Source organism: Mytilus trossulus, chromosome 10 (genome assembly GCF_036588685.1).
Source record: "Mytilus trossulus isolate FHL-02 chromosome 10, PNRI_Mtr1.1.1.hap1, whole genome shotgun sequence".
In the NCBI taxonomy this organism is placed as follows: domain Eukaryota; kingdom Metazoa; phylum Mollusca; class Bivalvia; order Mytilida; family Mytilidae; genus Mytilus; species Mytilus trossulus.
Window position 1 is genome coordinate 5,019,205 of NC_086382.1, and position 22,473 is coordinate 5,041,677.

The following is a 22,473-nucleotide window of genomic DNA, read 5'->3' on the forward strand; positions in this document are numbered from 1 at the left end:
ATGAAAACTGAAAAAAATAGCAATCTATTTCTATGATGTACAATAATGGACTTCAAAGTCATGACACAGTTCTCCTTTTCTTTCTTCATTTATCATTAATGATAGTTCATTTATTTTTTAAATCAAAATAAATCATAAGTTAAGACATTTACTTACTTACATGCCTTACTAAACATAATAAATGAAAGTACTCACTGCATATTTTTTTTTATTATTATATCAATATTTAACACCATTATACGATGATGTAATCTTCTTAACATGTAATGGGCCCCAAGCATGGGAGGTCCTACATGTTCAATGCAAATAAATGTGCATTAACTTCTTGTTATAAAATTTTCCACTATTATTATAAATTTATATGGGCAGTGCAAATTTTAAAACAATTATAGATTTATGTTGTGTAAAATATTTTATGTAAATCCTTGAATGGTAATTAAATTATCTGGTCATGGAATATAATGAGTTACTGTACATATTTGACATGATGCACACCACTAAAAGGTTAAATCAAAATGTGGTGTAAAATTTCACATATCTAACGAGATTTCAGAATGCATTTCTAACAATCATATGGATGAATGACCATAAACAAATATTAGGCCAATTGTAAGCATTTTTAAACATGCAATAAACAAAGTTTTAACATGTCCATGCATGAATGAGTACCCACAATCTTTCTATTCCTAAAATAATCATTTTTAAAGTTTCAATTTTTTTTTTCATGATATCAATAAAGAAAATGCTTAATTTTGTACTGTGCTTATTCATAACATGTATTTCTTTTTTGCTTCAGGGATCAAAGTTCCAAATTTATTACTTCTCAGATCAAAGAGAAAGTGGTTACTACGGTTAAAGCTAAAAGATGTCGGCTTTCTACAATGAAACGTGTTCTATTATGATTTAAAGACAAAATTCACTTTTGAATGCAATAATACTGTGACATACAAACGTCTAAATCAAGCAGAAAACCGGCGATAAACTCACCAAAATTAAACGAAATTTTTTTCAGTGGTGGCTGCCATGTTATGACGTAGAAGGCATGCGTTCGCTCGTGACTTTTCGATCTTTTCAGTGTTCTGACGTCAAAGCCCGAGAACACAACGATGGCTGCTGACACGAAAACCAACACAAAAAATTCTGTTGCTGAAATCTTTAAGAGCATGGAATATGGACCTGCTCCTGAAGCTGACAATGTTGCCAAGGTTAATTTTAAAACATTTCTATACATATTACAAATGCACAAGAGCTGTCACATAATAATTACCCCACTGACCTCATTACAAGCCAACACATAAATCATGTTTTCCCCATGTCCATGACTTTGTACACAACATAAATGTAAACTATTGAGCAAAACAAACTCCCAACAAAAACAATGTTGTCAGGGGGAAATATAATTATTGATTGACTTTAGACAGCATAATTTTTTATTTTTTTTGCCGTGTTAAATAATTACATCAAAATAAGACCAGAAACATGTAATTTTCAGAATAATGAGATATACATGGGGTCTCATTAGGGAGTTCTGATCCCAGATCCTGCTCACTGTTTTGTCAGATTCCTGTATCCCGCTTACACTATATACGTAAGCAATTCTCATTTTTTGGTAATTTCCTGTGTCCCGCAAAACTTCATTTCCCCATTTTCACGCACAATAATTTCATGAATTAGACTTTCACGAGTCCAATTAAAAAATATTGGCAATCCCATGGCACACTTAGACCCCAATGAGACCCACACATAAACCAGTCTGTTTGCAAAAAATTTAAAAAAGTTGAAATATAGCAAAGGAATAGAATATTTAGATGATAAAAATCACAATAGTTGGTATAGCAGTGTCAGACACCTATGTAAAATTATTGATCTGCCTAGTAACTTTATTAATTTTAGTAAATACAAATTCAGAAAATGTTTACTTAATTGTTTAAAAGTATCCTATTAGTCCAGTCAATCTAGCATAAACATGATAAATTTGACCCTAACCCGAAAGTAATTGCAACAGAAGATTTTTAAGTTTTAATCTTTAGCATTATACCCCATATATACACAGTAAAAAGTCCGATAAAATCTAACTTGAGGAAGACTAAAAAAATCACCATTTAAAATTCCTAAGGAGATTTGCATTGAAAAGGGAGATAACTCTTGCAAAAAAGGCAGAAATATCAATACAAATTGATACAAAATTATTGCTTTACCGCTTCTATTCATCAGAATATATTGATTCTTGATATTTTAGTGGTCAATCCTATATTAAAAAAAAAAAGATTTATACCTGCGAGGCCCCTTAACACAATGAATACCAATCATCAGTCACCTCATCAACAGCTCTTGGATCGTGTTGACAACTTTAAGAAAAAAAGAGTTCCAATGTTCCTTTGTGCTTATATAAATTTATCTTAAAAAAAGCACAAAAAAATACAGTTTCAGAGAAAATGCATTGTGAATTTTTTTATACATGTTATAATTTGAATTACTATTACCAACATTTATCCAAGGGCAAAATTTGTTTATTATATTTGAAATTATTGTCTAACATGTAAAACATGTAAAAGATATTGCTGATATAAACCTATGATAACATTTTCATGGTTTCTGACAAGAATTGAACTTACAAGAGTTCTCAAATATCTTACAATCATGACAATGCAATTTTTCTGTATAATCAATATTTCCATGGGGCATACCTCTAATACAAAGTTTGTGATTCAGACTGAGCTTTGAACTCATGCAAGACATTGCATGTATTAAAGTATGATGGAAGTTTCGTAAAATCCATGAGAGCACTAATGAATCAATTTTCCTTATGTTTAAATGCATAGGGACCCAATTAAAAAGAAATCTACATAGTACATCAGCATCATGTTGTTCCCACACTTTTGAACAGTTTATATTATGTCTGACATGTTTGAAGAATGTTTTTATCAAATGTTCCAAAGAATTAATTTTAAAGCTATGGATTCATTCTGTTGATATTATTCAGGCATGGCTGAATGACCATGACAATGGTGAATTTGGGCTGTTCATTGATGGAAAATGGGTAAAACCTGATGGCAGAAAAACATATCAGACAAAAAATCCTGCAACTGGTGAGTATACTCAGTATACAGTACTAATTGGAAAGAACATGGATGTTGTACATGAATATAATTCATAACACAAAATGGATACACCCATGTGACAAAAGAAAAACAAAAAACACAGTTATTTTATTGCTGTTCACACCAAGAACCATATTTGACCAAAAATGGTTTACCTTTGCAAATTGTGACTTAGATAAAGAGTTGTCTCATTGGCACAAGTTTATACCACATCTTAATATATCTACTTCAACACATGGCAAACATTCACACCTCACTAAAAGTTCAGAAGTTCAGGGCTAGCAAAATATGATCAGTGGGTGCATGTGTAAAAATGACAAGATCTGCTTAATTTTGAGTGTATAGTGTGACATTCATTTAAACTGAACTAGTACAAATTTGTATAAAGGAGCAAGCTGAAGCCTTTCTCTGGTTGCATGATTTTCTTGCTTTGTTGAAGACCCACTTGTGGCTTTCAGCTGTTCTTTGGTCAAGATGTTGTCTCTTTGACACATTCCACATTTCCATTCTCAATTTTATTTGAGAAGCTTATATAAGATATGTCTTATTTATTATATTAGGTGAACCACTGGCAACAACTATACAAGGAGAACAAGAAGATGTAGATTTGGCTGTAAGTTCAGCAAAGAAGGCTTATGAAACTTGGAGTAAGACACCAAATCATGTCAGAGCTAGACATTTATACAGGTAGATATCATGAAAAGTTGTAATTAATGTTATTGTGTCACTGGATAGCCTTTTTCTATCTGTATTAAAATAAGGAGATGTTGCGTTATTGCAAATGAGATGGCTATCCACTAGAGGTAAATGAAGTGGTACATTGTAGTAGGCAATTATAAGCCATTGTACAGCCTTCAACAATGAGAAAAACTTATACAATGTAGAAGGCTTTTAATTTATTTTTTTAAATCAAACAATTCAAACAGGTAACCCAACATTAAAATTAGTAACAAAACAAACATGACAGTCATTAACCAATAACATCCACTGTACTACAAGCTCCTTACTTAGGAAAGGCCGATAAAGAATATTACAGTGTTAAACATGATGTTTAAAAAGTTGAATCATATATGAATCAAGGATATCCTCTTTACTATAGGCTACTGAATCAGGACAAGCTCATAAAGAATAATAAAGAATTTAACATGCTTTAAAATAAGTTGGATGAATTCAATTCACAGTCAAAAGAAAAAAAATCTTCTTATTGAATGAACAGGAAACAGAAAACTAAAACTAAATCTTTTGATATTTGCAGCATTGCTAGACACATCCAGAAACACATGAGGTTGTTCAGTGTTGTAGAAGCTATGGATAATGGTAAAACATTCCGTGAGACCAGAGATGCTGATATACCAATTGTGGTCCGTCATTTCTATCATCACGCTGGCTGGGCTCAGTTAATGGACACAGAAATGAGAGGATGGAAATCTGTTGGTAAAGAAAATTAACAATTAGTGATTGAATATCTCAAGTTAAAACTATAACATACATGATAAGAAAACAAATTGTGAAAGAAATGCAGAAAAAATACAAGGATTGATTTTGTGTTTCATTGCAATTGAGATACATGTAATGATGTACATTTAGGAAAACTGTCAATAGATTTTTCATAGAAAATATATCTGAAGAAATGAATATTTTCACTGATTAATAAGTTTTTCTTTGCAACTTTAACTTATATGAGTTTTCATGGCATGTCTTGTGATTTTCCTAGCAAATTTATTGGAAGAAATGAATGTTTGGGGATTTTTCATAGAAAATGTATAAAAAAGTTGCTATTGGTCAGAAATATTATGGATGAATTTAACCGCACTATGTTTTTCCAGTTTTTTTTGTGATTTCAAGATTACCAGTATCTTTTCAAATGTATGCATTTTTTAGGTGTTATTGGAGGTATTGTACCTTGGAATTTCCCTTTGATGTTACTGACTTGGAAGATTGCCCCAGCTTTAGCCATGGGTAACACAGTGGTCCTGAAACCAGCTACATACACCAGACTCTCAGCCCTGTTACTGGCAGAGGTTTGTGCCGAGGCAGGACTGCCACCTGGTGTGTTTAATGTGGTCACAGGAAATGGAGCAATGGGCAGTAAACTAGCAGATCATCCTGATGTGGACAAAGTGGCATTTACTGGGTCTACAGGGGTAAATATTCACATAACAGGATACAATTTAGTCCAGTTTGAAAACAATTATATAATTGTGGTTGAAAAAATTATTTGGTCCTAAATGTATATGGTCTTTTATACAAATATCTTTAAAGGTTTGCATTTATTTTGTTTGATTTGAATGGATATTGGACTAGGCAATTTATTTAGAATTTAGTTTTGATGGTCAAATATTTGACCATTTGTTGAATCTATTATGCTAAACACAAGGCTATCTAGTGATTGTTATAATGGTGCTAGTTTATGATAAAAGTCTAAATTACAACATTTACATGGGTGTACTGGTAAATGGATGTTATTAGGCTCTGTATGGTTGATGTTATGGTTAGGTTATCTATAACTCATGCATGTTCACTCCTATTATATCTGATATTGTCAGGTAAAATATAAACTATACAAAACATTTTTCATGCCTATTAAAACATTAAAATGTGATAGTAATTCACAGAGTAAGAATATACTTTTAATGTCTGTTGTGTTGATTAAACCGTATTTTTGTTATTTTTAGGTTGGTCAGACATTACGTAGATTGACTGCTGGAAGTGGGAAGAAATTATCGTTAGAGTTAGGAGGGAAATCCCCTGTTGTTGTATTTGAGACAGCAGACCTAGATAGTACTGTGGAAGGTGTTGTGGATGCAATCTGGTTTAACCAGGGACAGGTAGGTTTTATCAAAGACAGTAGACCTGGTAACCTAAAATATTAATTAAAGAAGAAGAGTTTATGCTGTAAATATTAATTACAGAAGAAAAATTTATGCTGTATGTCAATAATATGTAATAATCAAGAGAAAAAATAATTATTTAACATTTTTGACCAAGGAATAGTTCAAAATTAATTTGAAAGCATGATGATTGGGGTCAATTTTTTTGTCTTTTCAAGATTTTGATATTGCCTATATCTTACACGATTTTAATGCTTAATAATACTGTATTGGAGTGATTGGGCGATTAAGAATTTGATATTCTGAAGAGAATTGAAAAAAATGGATGAGTGTTTGGAAAGCCATTTGATATTTTTTGTTTGTTTGTCTGATGCATCTATTAAAATACCTTATTTACAAGTTTACTATCTACAGGTCTGCAGTGCAGGATCTAGATTACTTGTACAAGAAGGCATCCATGACAAACTGGTGGCCAAACTGAAAGAGAGGTTGACCCACTTTAGAGTAGGTGATAGTTTAGACAAGACAGTGGATATGGGAGCTATTGTTGATGAATCCCAGAGGAAATCAATTGAAGAATATGTGGAATCTGCTAGACAAGAAGGAGCAGAGGTAGGATAGTAAAAAAGTACACATGTGATTTTAGGAAACAGTAAATATGTTAACCTAAAGCAGATACAGTTGTCAAAACATAATTAAACTATGCTATGTTAATTGACTCACTTATTACAGAAAGTATCAGGGCTCACACTACTTCAGAATTATAGGGAGAAGTGACTTCTCTTTTTGAAACTGATAGGGAGAAGTGGTGAGATTTGAAAGAGAAGTGGTCATTCGTGTGGTGCTTTACAATGTTTGGATTTTACTGTAGTATAAATGGTCATTTGTAAATAATGTTCTTTTTATATTGTTCAATTTTTATCTGAGTATTCAATTAAAGTAACATTTCAAATTAAAAGTTGTTTAAATTTTACTTAGGGCCTTGTGAAAAACTACCAACTAAATATCAAGCACTAAAAAAAAAAAAAAATATTTTAAAAAAGGTAAAGAAATTATAAAATAACAATTACAATTTAATTAAAAACTAGCTTGTGTATGAAATTCAGTGTTTCTCATCAAAATATATATAAAGGTAAGCTGGGCCATAATATATTGACATTAGTGTTATAGTCTAAGAGTTAAGCAACTTTACAATAGTTTACAACAATCCATTTAAATTATAGGGAATGATATACACCAATCAATGATGAGTTTATTTAGATGTAACCAAAATCTTTTAATGCGTGTGGAATGCGTAATTTTCCCTTTTGGGATCAATATTCTTCTGTCAGCTGTTCCATCCGTGCGTCCGTAGTAATTTTTGTAAAAATACGGATTCCGGTCAAAAGCTGGTCCGTTTCCGATCCATAGTTTAGAAATCGGTCAATGGCGGACGATTGCAAGAAAATTTACAAAAATAAATGATGTTTGACAAGTTATTTGGAAAGGATCATGACGTTTTTAATGCAATAAATGGATTGATAATTTACTGGAGGCAACTGTTATCACGTTTAAATGAAGTAACAAACTTATTTTGCAGCTGAAAGTTAGGTTGATGTACGTTTTTGAGTAACAAGCACCGGAACTTTCGGAAGTGCACGAAGTGATAAAAAGTTGTATTTTTATTAAATAACTTGCTACACACTGCAAAAACAATGCTTCATCCTCTTTTCATAAGATAATGAATCGATTTTGTCTTAATTTCTTTAATAATCAATAAAAATTTGATGTTTCATCAACTTGGTAAAAATTGAAAATGTCCGATGATGGAAGCGACTGAAAGCGAGTATCTTAAACAACAGGGCGACTTGTCTTCGCTTTTTGGGGTCGGAGAAAGCGAAGTGACGGTCGGGAAAGCGACTTCTTCCCCCAAGTCGCCTGGTAGCGTGAGCCCTGAAGTATCTTTGAAAACTATTTGTGATGTTAAATGTTTCATCTATTTACTGCAATTTCTGAACATTTTTATTATTGCAAAAATTGCAATGAGTTTATTAATTGCTTCATACAAATATTAACTTGCATTTAGAATTTTTGTAGCAATATATTGCCTGAAATCTTTTAATTAAACTTGCATATATATGAGTCAACTGTCCAACAATCACAATTATTAATTCATGCAATAGTTGTGATTTTTATGCCCCACCTACGATAGTAGAGGGGCATTATGTTTTCTGGTCTGTGGCTTCGTTTGTCTGTCTGTTCATTGTTCGTTCGTCCACAGGTTAAAGTTTTTGGTCAAGGTAGTTTTTGATGAAGCTGAAGTCCAATCAACTTAAAACTTAGTACACTTGTTGCTTATGATATGATATTTCTAATTTTAAAGCCAAATTAGACTTTTGACCCCAATTTCACGGTCAACTGAACATAGAAAATGAAAATGGGAGTTTCAGGTTAAAGTTTTTGGTCAAGGTAGTTTTTGATGAAGCTGAAGTCCAATCAACTTGAAACTTAGTACACTTGCTGCTTATGATATGCTTTTTCTAATTTTAAAGCCAAATTAGACTTTTGGCCCAATTTCATGGTCCATGGAACATAGAAAATGATAGTGCCAGTGGGGCATCCGTGTACTTTGGACACATTCTTGTTTTTACTGAAATATATTTTTCAGGAGTAAAGGGACATAACTCAGTTTATCCTTTATCATATTTCTATATTCTTTTTTGTCATTGTTAATTAAAGTATTGGTGCCTTGGGCCGTGTTCTGCTCTTTGTTCAGGTGGTTTGCAAATTCCCTTTTCCATTCGCAATTTTATAATATACTCTTATTGCTGCCTGCTTAACAAGATAAACTAGTTTAAATTACTCTGAAAGATGAATACTTGAAAATTTCTCAAAGGAGTCTGTAACTAGTGAGAATGAAAAGTCAGGTTACCGGGGGTAACTGTTTAAATATGACATGACCGACAAAGTGAACCAAAATATCTTTAAGTTTGTTAAATGTCAAATTCAACACACATTATACATGTTATATTAAAAGTACATGTAATTTTCAAGGATTAAGAGAGTATTTTTCCCAGAACAATCATAAGCCAGGGATCTGCTGGTCATAAATTAAATAACTTTAATAACATAATAATTTAAAGGTAGCATGCTTAATTACAGATATTTAAGATTGATCATTTAAGCATATTTATTAACATTTAGATAACCTCACACGTTTTAATGTAATGGCATAAACACATCACATGTTAGATCTTTTCTAGATTCGAGACACATGTCCTTACATATTTGTCATGTGATTTCATTAAAGAGGTATCAATACAAACGATAAAAAAACTAAATTATGATTTTTTTTGTGTTCAATCATCAATGAAAGTAGTGAAATGATAATTTGCTTTTAACATGTTTAACATGCAGGTGAATAATTCAACCTTATTACATCTGTATTCATGTGACCTTCAATTTTACCCATCAGCTTAATAATTAAAAGGAAAAGAATGTCAACATTGAAAGTGAAAAAAGGATTAACCATTTGGTTGCTTGGTTCAATTTACAAAATATCATTTTTATACAGGTAAAAAAGATGATAAATATATTTTTACAATACAAAATACAAAAAAACATCCCTAGAAAAATCAAATTGCATGTGGTTTCTATCTATTTTGTATGTATATGTATGTTGATATCAGGATATATGAACATCTGCAGTTTTCAGAGGTCATATTAATGGTTTGTTAGATGACATCTAGACCCCATTACACATGATGAAATATTCATTCATTTTATTGAACCACATTATTGAATTTCAAAGCTAATGCCCCTTTATAACAAATCCCATGATTTCTCTTACAGATATTCCAGATTTCACCCATACCAAAGAAAGGTTGTTTTTATCCTCCAACTATAATCACCAATGTACAGACAGTATCTAGAGTGGTTGTTGAGGAGGTGAGCTTTATCATTTATCTTCTTGAATTATCCTAGTTCACTTCCACCTCATATGGTCATGATGGTCAACAATACTTAGTTTAAATTAAATTTGAATTGGAATATATAGTAGATTTGAGGAAAGTTTAAAACTGAGATTCATTTTATGTATAATATTGAACACTTTTACGACATAAAAATATTGCCTGATATAATAATAACACATTTGATAAAAGTGCAAATATTGTCAAAAAACTAGTTTTACTTCCTTTTTATGTGAAATTACGGCTATTTCTGAAAGAATTGAATTTGGGAACCATTGGCCATTTTAAATATCAATGCAATAAAAATGTTATTGTTTCTTAGGGTTTTCATGCCAGAAATTAAAATTATCTGACAAATATAATATTTAATTGCAATATATCTACTTATATTTACTACTCCATAAATAAGAAGATGTGATATGATTGCCAATGAGACAACTGTCCACAAGTGACCAAATGACATAGAAATTTTAAACAACTATAGGCCACAGTACAACCTTCAACAATTAGTAAAATCCATACTGTATATTCAGCTATAAAAGGCCCCAAATGACAGCACTGTTCATTTATGAAATACATCAAAGAGGTAGTGACGAAAACAAACTTTTTTTTTGTTCTTTAGTAGTTGTCTCATTGATATATTCCCCTCTTATATTTCTGTACTAGTATCAGGGTTCTTGTTCTACTTTGCAGATATTTGGTCCAGTATTGGTTGTTTTAAAATTTAGGACAGCTAAAGAAGCTATTGCCCTGTCTAACAACACTATCTATGGACTAGGAGGGAGTGTCTGGACAGAAAATATACCATTAGCTCTGGAGGCAGCACTTAGTATCAAGGCTGGCACTGTATGGATCAACTGCCACAATCTGTTTGATTCTGCAGCTGGCTTTGGTGGCTACAAACAGAGTGGCTATGGTAGAGATGGTGGCAAAGAGGTATGGTTTATTTAGCTGGTTGGTGGCTTTGTTGTAACTTTTTATTTTTATTTTTTTTTAATAACATAACATTTACTTGTGTCAAAAATTATCGCCTTTACAACGTTCTCATAACTCACAACACCTGAATGATTTCAAACATCTATCTAACATTGATCGTCTGGGCTTTTACCTTCGTCAGTTTATCTGTCTGAACAAAATATTCCCTATTCCGAAAAATAATTATAACTGGGGTGGTGGTGGGAGCATTGATACTGAGGGCATTATTGTTGGAAAAGTATTTTTTTTCATTTCTTTAAAAATGCAATATTTGATGACTTTCTTGAGCATGTTGAGTAGAAAAATAACACAAATAGAAATTGTTGTGATTTGTAGAACTTGGATATTTCCTTAATACTGTGGATTCATTATTATTTGTTGGGTACCAATTTTCGTGGGTTTCGTGGATACAGCTGAACCACGAATCTAAATGTTCAACGAAGTACATGTTTTCCCTAGGCTCTGTATACAGAGATTGGCAAAACCACGAAATTAAATATCCACGAAATTGCAAGTTTTCAGCAATCCACGAAGATTGGTACCAACAAAAATAAATGAATCCACAGTAAACTACATGAAGTAAATGTAAAATTGCGAAAAAATATTGCTGAGAAATGGGCTACAAAAGCTAAAAGCAAAAAAAGTTGGTTTATAGAATTCAAGAAATTATTAACAGATTGGATTCATTGATTTTGGTTAACTAATTTGTCTCACAATGAGGTAGTGGTTAACTTATTCGTTGACCCACAATGATGTAGTTTTGGTTTTCATTTATAGTCAAAAGATATCAACTTGTGCAATTGGTAGTTATGAAACATTTACACTCTGATTTGAAGATCTCAATTCTCTATGCTTTCTTCCTATATATTTACAGAATGTTTCATGTTAGTAAAATTTTTGAAAGACATACTTTTCTTAGGTGTGTGATTTATACCTTTATGAAAGACAAAAGCAAAACTACAGCCACTATTTTGAGTATTTGAAGTTTAATTGATTCAGCATGTGCATATTTATGATGGTCAAGGTTTTACACTTTTATTTTGACTTTTCATCACTCAGATGGCACATGGGTTGCTGTCTTTTTGTTTATGAATTTCTGATATTGATTATAATTGTCATTTAGTCATCATTACAGTTAATTTTAATATATTAATCAATATGATGACAAAAGTAAACAATTTATGACTATAATTTCTTTTTAGAGATACAGTATGTCAGTACTATAATTCTTTTGCAGGGACTATTTGAGTATGTCAGACCATCCTGGGAAAAGAGGCCTAGACCAGAACCTGTGCAGTTGGACCTAAAAGCTTTTGGACAGATAGTTCAGGCTAGACCAACTATAGGAAACAACCAGAAAAATGAGATATCAGCAGATGGTAAACTGCCAGGGTAAGTTTACTAGATATCAGCAGATGGTAAACTGCCAGGGTAAGTTTACTAGATATCAGCAGATGGTAAACTGCCAGGGTAAGTTTACTAGATATCAGCAGATGGTAAACTGCCAGGGTAAGTTTACTGCAGGATTTTTGTCTTATCATTGTACAGAGTGGCGGATCTAGAAATTTTCATAAGTGGGGGCCCACTGACTGACCTAAGAGGGGGCCCGCTCCAGTCACACTTCAGTGATTCTCTATATAAGCAACCAATTTTTTTCCCAAAAAGGGGGGGCCTGGGCCCCCACCCCCTAAATCTGCCTCTGGTACAAGCAAGGTGAAAGATACCAAAGGGATATTCAAACTATTAAGTCGAAAACAAACTGACAACGCCATGGTAAAAAACAGGAAACTACCAAAACACAGACAACAGACTACAAAACACAACATAGAAAACTAAAGACTGAGCCAAACAAAAACCTATTAAAAAAGATGTGATATATGATTGCCAATGACACAATTCTTCACAAAAGACCAAATGACACAGAAATTTACAACTATAGGTCATTGTACTGCCTTCAACAATGAGCAAAGCCCATACCGCAAGCTTTTAACAGCAGTTTTGTATAAAAATATGCCCAGGATGTATTGCTATCTGTTGCCATGGTTCTGTACATGTCTGATCTTCTTTCAATTTGAATTTCAAAAGCAAAAGGATCTGTAAGTTTTGTAAATTTAGAGTCTTAATGCATGTTCTTATTATTTCAAAACTTGACTGATTAAAATGAATTTAAAAAATAACACAGAACCACTTTCTGTTTCTGGTAAATATTAATAGTAAATATTCAAAGGGTAGGATTTTAATTATTGTTTTTCAATTAATTTACATTTTTCACAATAATAAAGTATTTTAGTTTTTAAAACAACATGTTTTAATCATTTCTATTTTTAAAGACTTTATACGCTTTGTACTGTTGACAGAATTGACAGAACATATAAGATGTACTATGGTGGTAAACAAGCCAGACCAGATGCTCCCTATGCCAGACCTGTGGTGAGCCCCAATGGTACTGTTATTGCCCATGTTGGTGAGGGTACCAGAAAGGATGTCAGGAATGCAGTAGAGGCTGCACATGCTGCCTCTGCAGGGTAGGTAGCCCCTTATTGGGCCCCAGTGGTACTGATATAGTCCCTTCGAGGTGCCCTAATGGTACTAGTATAGCCATGTTATTAGGATAATAGAAAGGATGTACTGTGGAGTTGTTATAGTAAGACCACCAAATCATACTGTAACACAGTTTATTGAAATGGTTGTGTAATCTCTTCATTGACTTGGTACTTTGATGCCTTATATCTGGTACATAAAGTATTCCCTCTGGTTGGTCCTTGTGGTATTATTTTAGGCAAGCTCATAAGGTTACTTTACTGAAAATAGTACTCAGTAATATTAGACACAAACTATTTCTTCAATAGAGCTTACCAACAAAATAAAATATACACACAATTAAAGTTTTGTACCCTAAAATGTAAAATCTTAGACACTAAATGTGAATGCCAAAACTCTTCACAGATTCATGGATCCATCTTAAAGAAAATTAGCCATATGATTGGAGTAAGTTTTTGTTATAAATCCTACAGTAGCTTTGTTATATGTTACAGGATATCTAAATTTAAAGTATTATTTTTAAACAGCTGGGGAAAGAGAGCAGCTCACAACAGAGCACAGATAGTATACTACATGGCTGAGAACCTTGAGTTACGACGAGATGAAGTGGCTAACAGGATACATCAGATGACAGGACGATCTATGGACGACTGTAAGACTGAGGTGGATCTGTCAGTTCAGAGATTGTTCCACTGGGGAGCATACTGTGATAAATATGGAGGCACTGTACAGGTTAGTATCTCTCCACACTTATCCTGTTTATATGTACTGTTGGACTGTCACATTTTCATCAATACAAAGACTTAAACTTTAAATATAAAAAAAAAATGAAAATTGAGAAACAGGACATGTTCCCTTAATTTGTTGCAGTGTTTCAAATCAGTATGTGTAAAGATGATTTAATCAATTAATCTTTCCACTAGATGCCCTAAATATGTGCACTTAGGAGATAACTTTATTGTATTTTATTTTAAGCTCTGACAGTATCAATTGGTGATTTGATGGTCACAAATTAAGTTTACTGGCGACACATTAGCGGAGACAGTAAACGATATTTGAGACCATCAAATCGCCAATTGATGCCATCAGAGCTCAAAATACAATATTGTTATCTCCATTCTAATGAAACTGACAGAAAATAACATAAAAAAAAACCAAGTATTTAAAATCTGTCATATATCATCTGCACTTGGGCATACATTCCAGAGCATCAATTGTCAATTGATGACATGAAAATTATTGACCTTATCCAATCTAAATGAACATTACAAACGTTGTTGCATTAGAATATGGATTGTGGATTAATTATGGTGTTACATTTTCATGGATTACATTGGGATTGGTGAACCAAGAATTTAAGTGTTCAACGAAGTACATCTTGTGTGCAAACATTGGTAAATTCACAAAATTAGTTTTCCACAATTCAAATCTTTACTCCATTTAGAAAAATTGGTACCTATAAAAATTAGTGAATCCACAGTATTTCATTTCAACTGGTCATTATTTATGATTGTTTTGTCATAATTTCTTATTAGTTTAAACATATCAATTTATAGTGGATTGGGGAACAAGTTATTACAACTTATATCAATCCCTTTCCATTTTGCAATACATGAATTGAAATGAAATATGATGTAATCAAAATTTTAACCAAGCCAACTTCTAACTAACTAAGCAATAAACCTTTTAAGAAAAAACCCAACATACAACTTGAAAATAAGATATAAAAAGACAAGAAACTTAATTTGTTACAAGATATAATTATATACAACTAAAGAAAATTTGTTAAATTTCAATAACACTATTCAAGTGCCATTAATCACCACGAAAGATAACCAGATCTTTGTTTTATAAGTTCACAAATATAACATTTCCTGTGTTCTATTTTACAGGAGACCACATTATATGGTTGTACAGTAAAAGTTCATGAACCTATGGGTGTGATTGGTATTGCCTGTCCAGATGAATATCCCTTGTTAGGTTTTGTGTCACTATTTGCTCCGGCTGTCATAAGAGGAAATGTCATTGTTATTGTACCAAGTGAGAAATACCCACTGTCAGCCTTAGATCTGTACCAGGTAAGACGTCTGCTTTGGTTTCTGGTGCCATGTACTTCTGATTTCATGACAGAAAGTGTCAAAATGAAGCGATAGTTAAATAATTATATTAGAAAGAATTCCTTTTCAATACCTGTATTCAAATGGTTTGCATATGAAATCTATGTACGAAAACAATTTAGGATGTGTGTACATGAAATAAAAAATCTATGACAAAATAAAATAACCAAGAAAGAGACTGAACATTAAACTGTTAGCCATTTTTATAACAGACTTAACTGCTTCACTGAAAAGTATTAGATATAAAACTGATAAATGGGGCAATCAATGATTTTGGTCTTCCAGTTCATCCCCTATATTAGAATTTTTTTATTACATAATTTACAACAAAAAATCAAATGGATGATCATTTATATCAAAACGCTTCTTTTGAAAGTTCCTTGTTCTCAGCCTCTAATATATTTTTAATATTGGAATTGTTTATTTTATTACAGGTATTTGACACATCAGACCTTCCTGGAGGTGTGGTCAACATTCTGACAGGAAATCGTAATCACCTGACCAAATTTCTTGCTGAGCATCAGGATATCCAGTCCATGTGGTACTTCGGAACGGCAGAAGGGTCCAAATTTGTGGAATATATGTCTGCTGAGAATGTAAAGAGGACGTGGGTCAATTATGGACTGGCCAGAGATTGGACAGACCCAGAACAAGGACAGGGAGAGGAGTTCCTGTATCAGTCGATACAATGTAAAAATATCTGGATTCCAATGGGGGATATCTTTGCTAATTAAACAAAAAATGACAGATGTGTTGAGTGAATTAGTATATGACAGTCATGTCCTGTAATGTGTTCTTCGAATAGATCTGTTCACTTAATCGAATTAACAAATAAAATCTAGACTTAAATTTTTAAGGACCAACAAATTGAAGGTCAGTGTAGATAAATTCTCAAATCATTTCAGTATTGTTTAGATTTTTAATTTTAAGCCATGTTTTAAGAATGTTAACGTTTAAAAGTATTAACCGTCCAAAAGTTACTTTTACGCTTGAGTAGATAGATATATCCTTGTTTCTTGTCTGATAATATAGCTTAAGTCATACCTAGAAATGGTTGTGATTAGTTTTAAAAAGGTTTGATTTATGATAAAAGGAGAATATATTAATTTCATAAAAATCATAAATTATTTAGTTTATCAAATAACATACTGTAAATTCAGAAATTAATGCGAGGTTTATTTTATTGCGCAAAATGCGACTGAGTTGTTAACGCAATAATTTAAACTCGCATTTTGAAATATTTTATATGGAATAAACAGGATTTTTCTCAAAATCGTAAAAATTAAAATCGCATTTTAGTCATAAATGACAAGATCGCAATAATAAATGCACGCAATAATTTCTGAATTTACAGTACTGTAAACCAAATTATTTTCGATCAAACTGTATTTGGGTTAAGTTCTTTCAGTCAAATTTATAATGATTTATTTTCACAATCTAATATAGATTATATATTTACTAAAATATCTTAAGACTGTTTTTAGTAATGAAATTTTCAAAATGCATACCCATAGCCTCGGGGGGGTCGGACAAACCCCCCCTTGAAAACAAATAAGCACTGTTAAAGTCAATGTTCTGTTCGAATTGTGACTGTTAAAGTCGAGTTTGTGAGTCCAACGAACCCCCCTTTGGAAATTCCTGGCTATGGGCCTGAAATGTTTTGTATTTGTGTTGAGGTACTATCTATACTCTTGAAATTTAACAAGAATACAACTGAATATTTATAACTTTTATATATTATTTTTGTATGGTTTACCTAAAAATTCTAGTCTTCCATTCATTTATCTTACAAATGTAAATAGTTTAAAGGAAGGGTTATTCATGCAGTGCATATGTATATATTTAATATTAAAAACAACTGCCAGTATTGAATTATGTATAAGAAGTGTGTGCCATTTCAGAGCAGTTGTCCAACTCTTAATGATAACATACCATTTAGATAGGCTCAGCTGAAACTCTAGAAATGTTTTTATTTTGTTTTGTAATATTAGCATTAACTATTTTACTATATTATCCATTTATTATCTGCATGACAATCTATATCACATGGTTTTGATGTAAGTCAGGTATATACATCTACACCACATTTAATCATATGGGAATGGTTAATATAAATGTTTTATACATATATGTCTAATATTAAACAGTGCTTGTTTATATCAATATTTTAAGTAATATATTATTTTGGTATTACTTTAATTGAGTTTTTTAAGGCAGCTCTTCACATTTAATATACAATCAGGTAAATCATGCTTTAAAAATGTATTTCAGTAATTTTTACTTTGTAAAGATTTTAAGTGGTAATGTCTTGGACGGTGGCATAAGTTTTGGACTTTACAGCCCTACTTGAAATATATTCCTCATGTGATTAAGCATTTGAAACTGGCTGATATCAATATTATCAAGGTTGTCTGATACAGTGAGTGTATTACACATACAACATATACAAAGGCTCCATGTTGAAGGCTGTACATTGACCTATAATGGTTTACTTTTTTAAATTGTTATTTGGATGGAGAGTTGTCTCATTGGCACTCACAACACATCTTCCTATATCTATCTAGTATATGATAAATGCATTACTAATTAATAAGTAAAATAATAAAATTGTGTTGCTTTTCCCTTTGAATAAATGCTGTTTTACTTCTTATGTACATTATTTTAGCAGTGTAAATTACTCTTGACAGATATTTAACACAGGATGTTGTGAAAAATTAAAGATTGTATAGAATGTTGTTGCATATATATAATAGCTGTGGACAAATATGTGAAGATCATGATTTTTTTAATTCACAAATTCAGGGAAACTATTGTATTGTAAAAGAAACAATTATGTTTGTTATAAGTTGAAATTATGTTATTTTGAATCTCACTTAATAGTTTTGTATAATAAGAATTCATGTCACCGTATACTTTTTGTTTATAGTGCTAAATCGTTTGTTTCATATAATAATCAAGAACTATAATAAAATTGTTGATTGTTGATATTGTATTGTTTGTCTTTGTTATTCTACATTTGCTAGAGTTATAGTGGTCCCGTTATAGAGAGAGGAGAGTTTTGAGATCTTACAAAACATAACCCTGCCACATTTTTGTGTCTGTCCCAAGTCAGGAGCCTCTGGTTTTAGCTTGTCTTTATGCTGTTTAATTTTGGTTATGTGTTTTGGTGTTTATTGTGATATTCACTTTTACTGAACTAATGCACATGTTTGTCGAGGGGCTAACTGAAGCTGCCTCTGGTGTCAGGATTTTTCTTCGCTGTGTTAAAGACTCATTGATTGCCTTAAACTGTTTTCTGCTCTTTGGTCAGGTTGTTGTCTAGATCTTTGACACATCATGATATTCCCTGTTTCCATTCTCAATCATGTCAATTTTATGTGTTGATTGCTAATGTAATTTTCAGTTTTGCAAGTGTACATGATTTCCAATTGATGGAAAAGAATTTAATGCCATTTTTCTTCCTTTTTAAATGCCCAGAACATATTCAACTGTTTAAGGAAAGAAGAAAAAATAAGGAAGACAGAAGCAGGTCCAGAAATCCCTTGACCCTCCTTTGCCCGTATGTTTATCTTTCTGTCAAATATTTCTTGGCTTCTATGAAAGGGAATGATTTAATATTTGTTCTGCAGATTGATAATTTTGAGTTGTAGTAATTTTAAGCAACTAATGTGTAGTAACATCCTTTTTGCTAATATTTTGAAATTTTACAACACTCATCATACAAGAAAATTTCTGTCAAACTTTTCTTGGCTACTTTTAAAGTGAATGATTTCAATATTTGGTTTCGGAACGAACAGTTATGCTCAGGTATACAAGTCAGGTTACCTCAATCAATTGCATGCAATGATGCACATCAAGCATTATTATTGATCTTGTTGAAACTTACAAAGAGGTTGAACATTCTACAACTTACATTTGTTATATTTGTGTCTTATTGCAATAAAACATGGATGTTCGAATTGTCCTAAACTTTAGATGGGGTTTGTAGTTGGCCTGTTGCAAGGCAAAATTTCTAACCCTATCAAACATGCCTTTATTTCCAAGTGGCAGACCAAATTTCTCGCCCTTCATTCCTGTCAAATTGCTATGCAGAACCTTCCAATTTTGTAAGTAAATTTGCTTTCATCCTGAATATGCATGAAATATTTGCCACTGGACTTTTTCATGTAACTGATTGTCACACCCAACCCTAGAAATGACATAAATTCCTGTGTGTTACACATGTTACTGGAGCAGAGCAATATTACTAAATGTAACATGGTAACTTGTTGACACACCTGTTCACAGGGGTGACACATGTTCATGTGACATATTTGTAACTGGAGTAAGAAAATGTTGTAGCTATATATACATGTATATCGGATTTGGCACGTTGTTACATCTTTCTTGTTGTCCCACCTGTTCAGTGAGGTGACACATGTTCCTGAGTGTTACAATGTTTACATGGTACCGGTTGCAATACCTGTTCCTTGAGGTGACACAGGTTTTGAGTGTTACATGTTAACAACACCTCAGGCGATTTTGGCAAAAACAGTTAACAAAAAATGCAAAAATGTTGATGATAACAGTGAACATCTTAAATTGATCTCAGATAACAATTAACAACACCTTGAAAAGGGTCATAATAAAACACAAAAAAAGGTTAACACAAAAAGGTATTGCCCCTTATACTGTGTGTTACACGGTTGTCATACATATTCTAGGAGTCTGGACACATGTTACAATTATTTGATGTAAATGTAACGTTTAATTGAATGATAATTAATAAATGAAAATCAAGATGATAGACTTTAGTGTTGATTGAATAGTGTCCTTTGTCTAGTGTTATATATTACATGCACATCAGGATGAGACCAAATTTATTTTCATATGAAAAAAGAACCCTTGTTTGTACGAAACTGACATTTTGAGCCTAGGGTGTGTTTTACAAACTGTCCATGCATAGCAGAGAAACAGCTAATACCGATTTTAGGAATTATACCACTAGATCACCGAAAACATATTATATATGATTAATTTGCAAAGGCATGTATATTGGAAAAAATACTATAAAAGAAGATGTGGTATGATTGTCATTGAGGCAACTCGCTTCAAGAGACCAAATGACACAAATTAACAACTATAATAGGTCACCGTTTGGTCTTCGACAATGACCAAAGCCCATATCGCAGTCAGCATTAAAGGGTTTGGGTTTGGGTTATACACAAGGGCTAGCTTTATACGGTATTGTGTCATACAATTCTTGTCCTGAAGATGCATATTAATCTGCCGCTGGATGAACAGCCATTCATCATCATCATCATCATCAAAAATTAATCGATTGCTAAAACTGGTAACGGTCGGTGGGAAATATTTCATGTATGTTCAGGATAAGAACAAATTTAAAACAATACACCTAACAGATAGATCATGTAATGAGGTTTTACTATGATAATGTCTGAAAAGTTGAACTACCACAAAAAAAAGGCTCTCTGTGTCGCTAACCTTGGTCTATGTGAATATTAAACAAAGGAAACAGATGGATTCATGGCGAAATTGTGTTTTAGTGATGGTGATGTGTTTGTACATCTTACTTTACTGATCATTCTTGCTGCTTACAATTATCTCTAGATCTATAATGTACTTGGCCCAGTAGTTTCAGTGGAAAATGTTAGTAAAAAATTACAAACTTTATGAAAATAGATCTTGACCTGATAAACCATTTCACTCCCTAGTCAGATTTGCTCTAAATGCTTTGGTTTTTGATTTATAAGCCAAAAACTTCATTTCCCCCTATGTTTTATTTTTAGCAGTGGCGGCCATCTTTGTTGGATGGCCGGGACGGTTTTAAACTAGATACTGGCCCAATGATAATTGTGGCCAAGTTTGGTTTGATTTGACCCAGTAGTTTCAGCTAGAGGAGAAGATTTTCGTTAAAGTTAACGACGACGGACGATGGACGCAAAGTGGTGGGAAAAGCTCACGTACTTTGCCCTTCGGGCCAGGTGAGCTAAAAAGGAAGAGTTAATTGAAAACGACCGAAAGCCATGCACTGAGAAGGCCACCTGGCTACGGATCAATCAAAGAGTTGGCAAGAGTTTTTTCTGTTGGTCGCAATGAGACTAAGAGTGACCATATTTCTATTCCCCTATCACCTTTGGGCTCCTAAATGACGAATTATTGATTGTGTCTCAGTGGCAGATCCAGTCATTTTAATCGAGGGTGGGGGTGGGGGTATGTAACCATATGTCCAAATTCAAAAGCATTGGTCGTTTTAAATTAAAAGGTTACAGTGTTCAAACACCTTGATCCCCCACTGTGTCTTCTATTTGTATACTTGACTGCACGCATGTTGACGTGCATGTATATGCATGCAGCGTGATGTATCTAGTTCTTAAAATCGTACTTACAAGCAAGGATTGATTTTGTAAGGGAGCTACAATTGTGTATTTAGGGGGCTAGGATGCTGAAAGTTTGTTAAAGGTAGGACAGGAGTTAAAAAAAAAAAGGCATGATGAACAATTAACTTGTGACAAAAAAAGCAGGGTGATAATTTATGTAAAATGATCAGTCACGATAAACTAATAAAAAGGCAGGACAGAAAATACAAATTAATAAAGCAGGACAACATTTTCATCCTGGGAGGTTTTAGTTAAAAAAAAAAAAAGGCAGGATGAGCACTGACTACCGTGACAATAAAAAAAAGAGTAGGATATGACAATTTATTTAAGAAAAACCCGTTAGGCATGATAAACTAATAAAAATAGGCACTACCGAATAGAGTGAAACCTCAATTAAAATGACAGGACATAGCAACGATTACAACAGAAAAATGCAGGACAACATTTTTCATCCGACTTAGCCTAACATTGCCTAATACACCGGCAAAACAATTCGCCTTTTCAGAATCTAAATCCTATGGATATAAATATTTAAAAGGGCGATACGTCTTTGGGACGAAAGGACACAATACTGGGTA

General features: G+C 32.5%; 1 protein-coding gene across 1 annotated transcript; it reads left to right on the forward strand.

The window, feature by feature from the left end:
* The first annotated feature begins 1,064 nt into the window (after positions 1-1,064).
* LOC134686748 (aldehyde dehydrogenase family 16 member A1-like) lies at positions 1,065-16,482 on the forward strand. The gene is made up of 14 exons (XM_063546473.1): positions 1,065-1,205; positions 2,984-3,089; positions 3,662-3,788; positions 4,357-4,535; positions 4,983-5,245; positions 5,777-5,929; positions 6,347-6,544; positions 9,764-9,859; positions 10,576-10,818; positions 12,095-12,249; positions 13,215-13,382; positions 13,926-14,130; positions 15,291-15,476; positions 15,950-16,482. The coding sequence occupies exons 1-14, from the start codon at positions 1,107-1,109 to the stop codon at positions 16,247-16,249; spliced, it is 2,478 nt and encodes an 825-aa protein (XP_063402543.1). The 5' UTR covers positions 1,065-1,106; the 3' UTR covers positions 16,250-16,482.
* Positions 16,483-22,473: the final 5,991 nt, after the last annotated feature.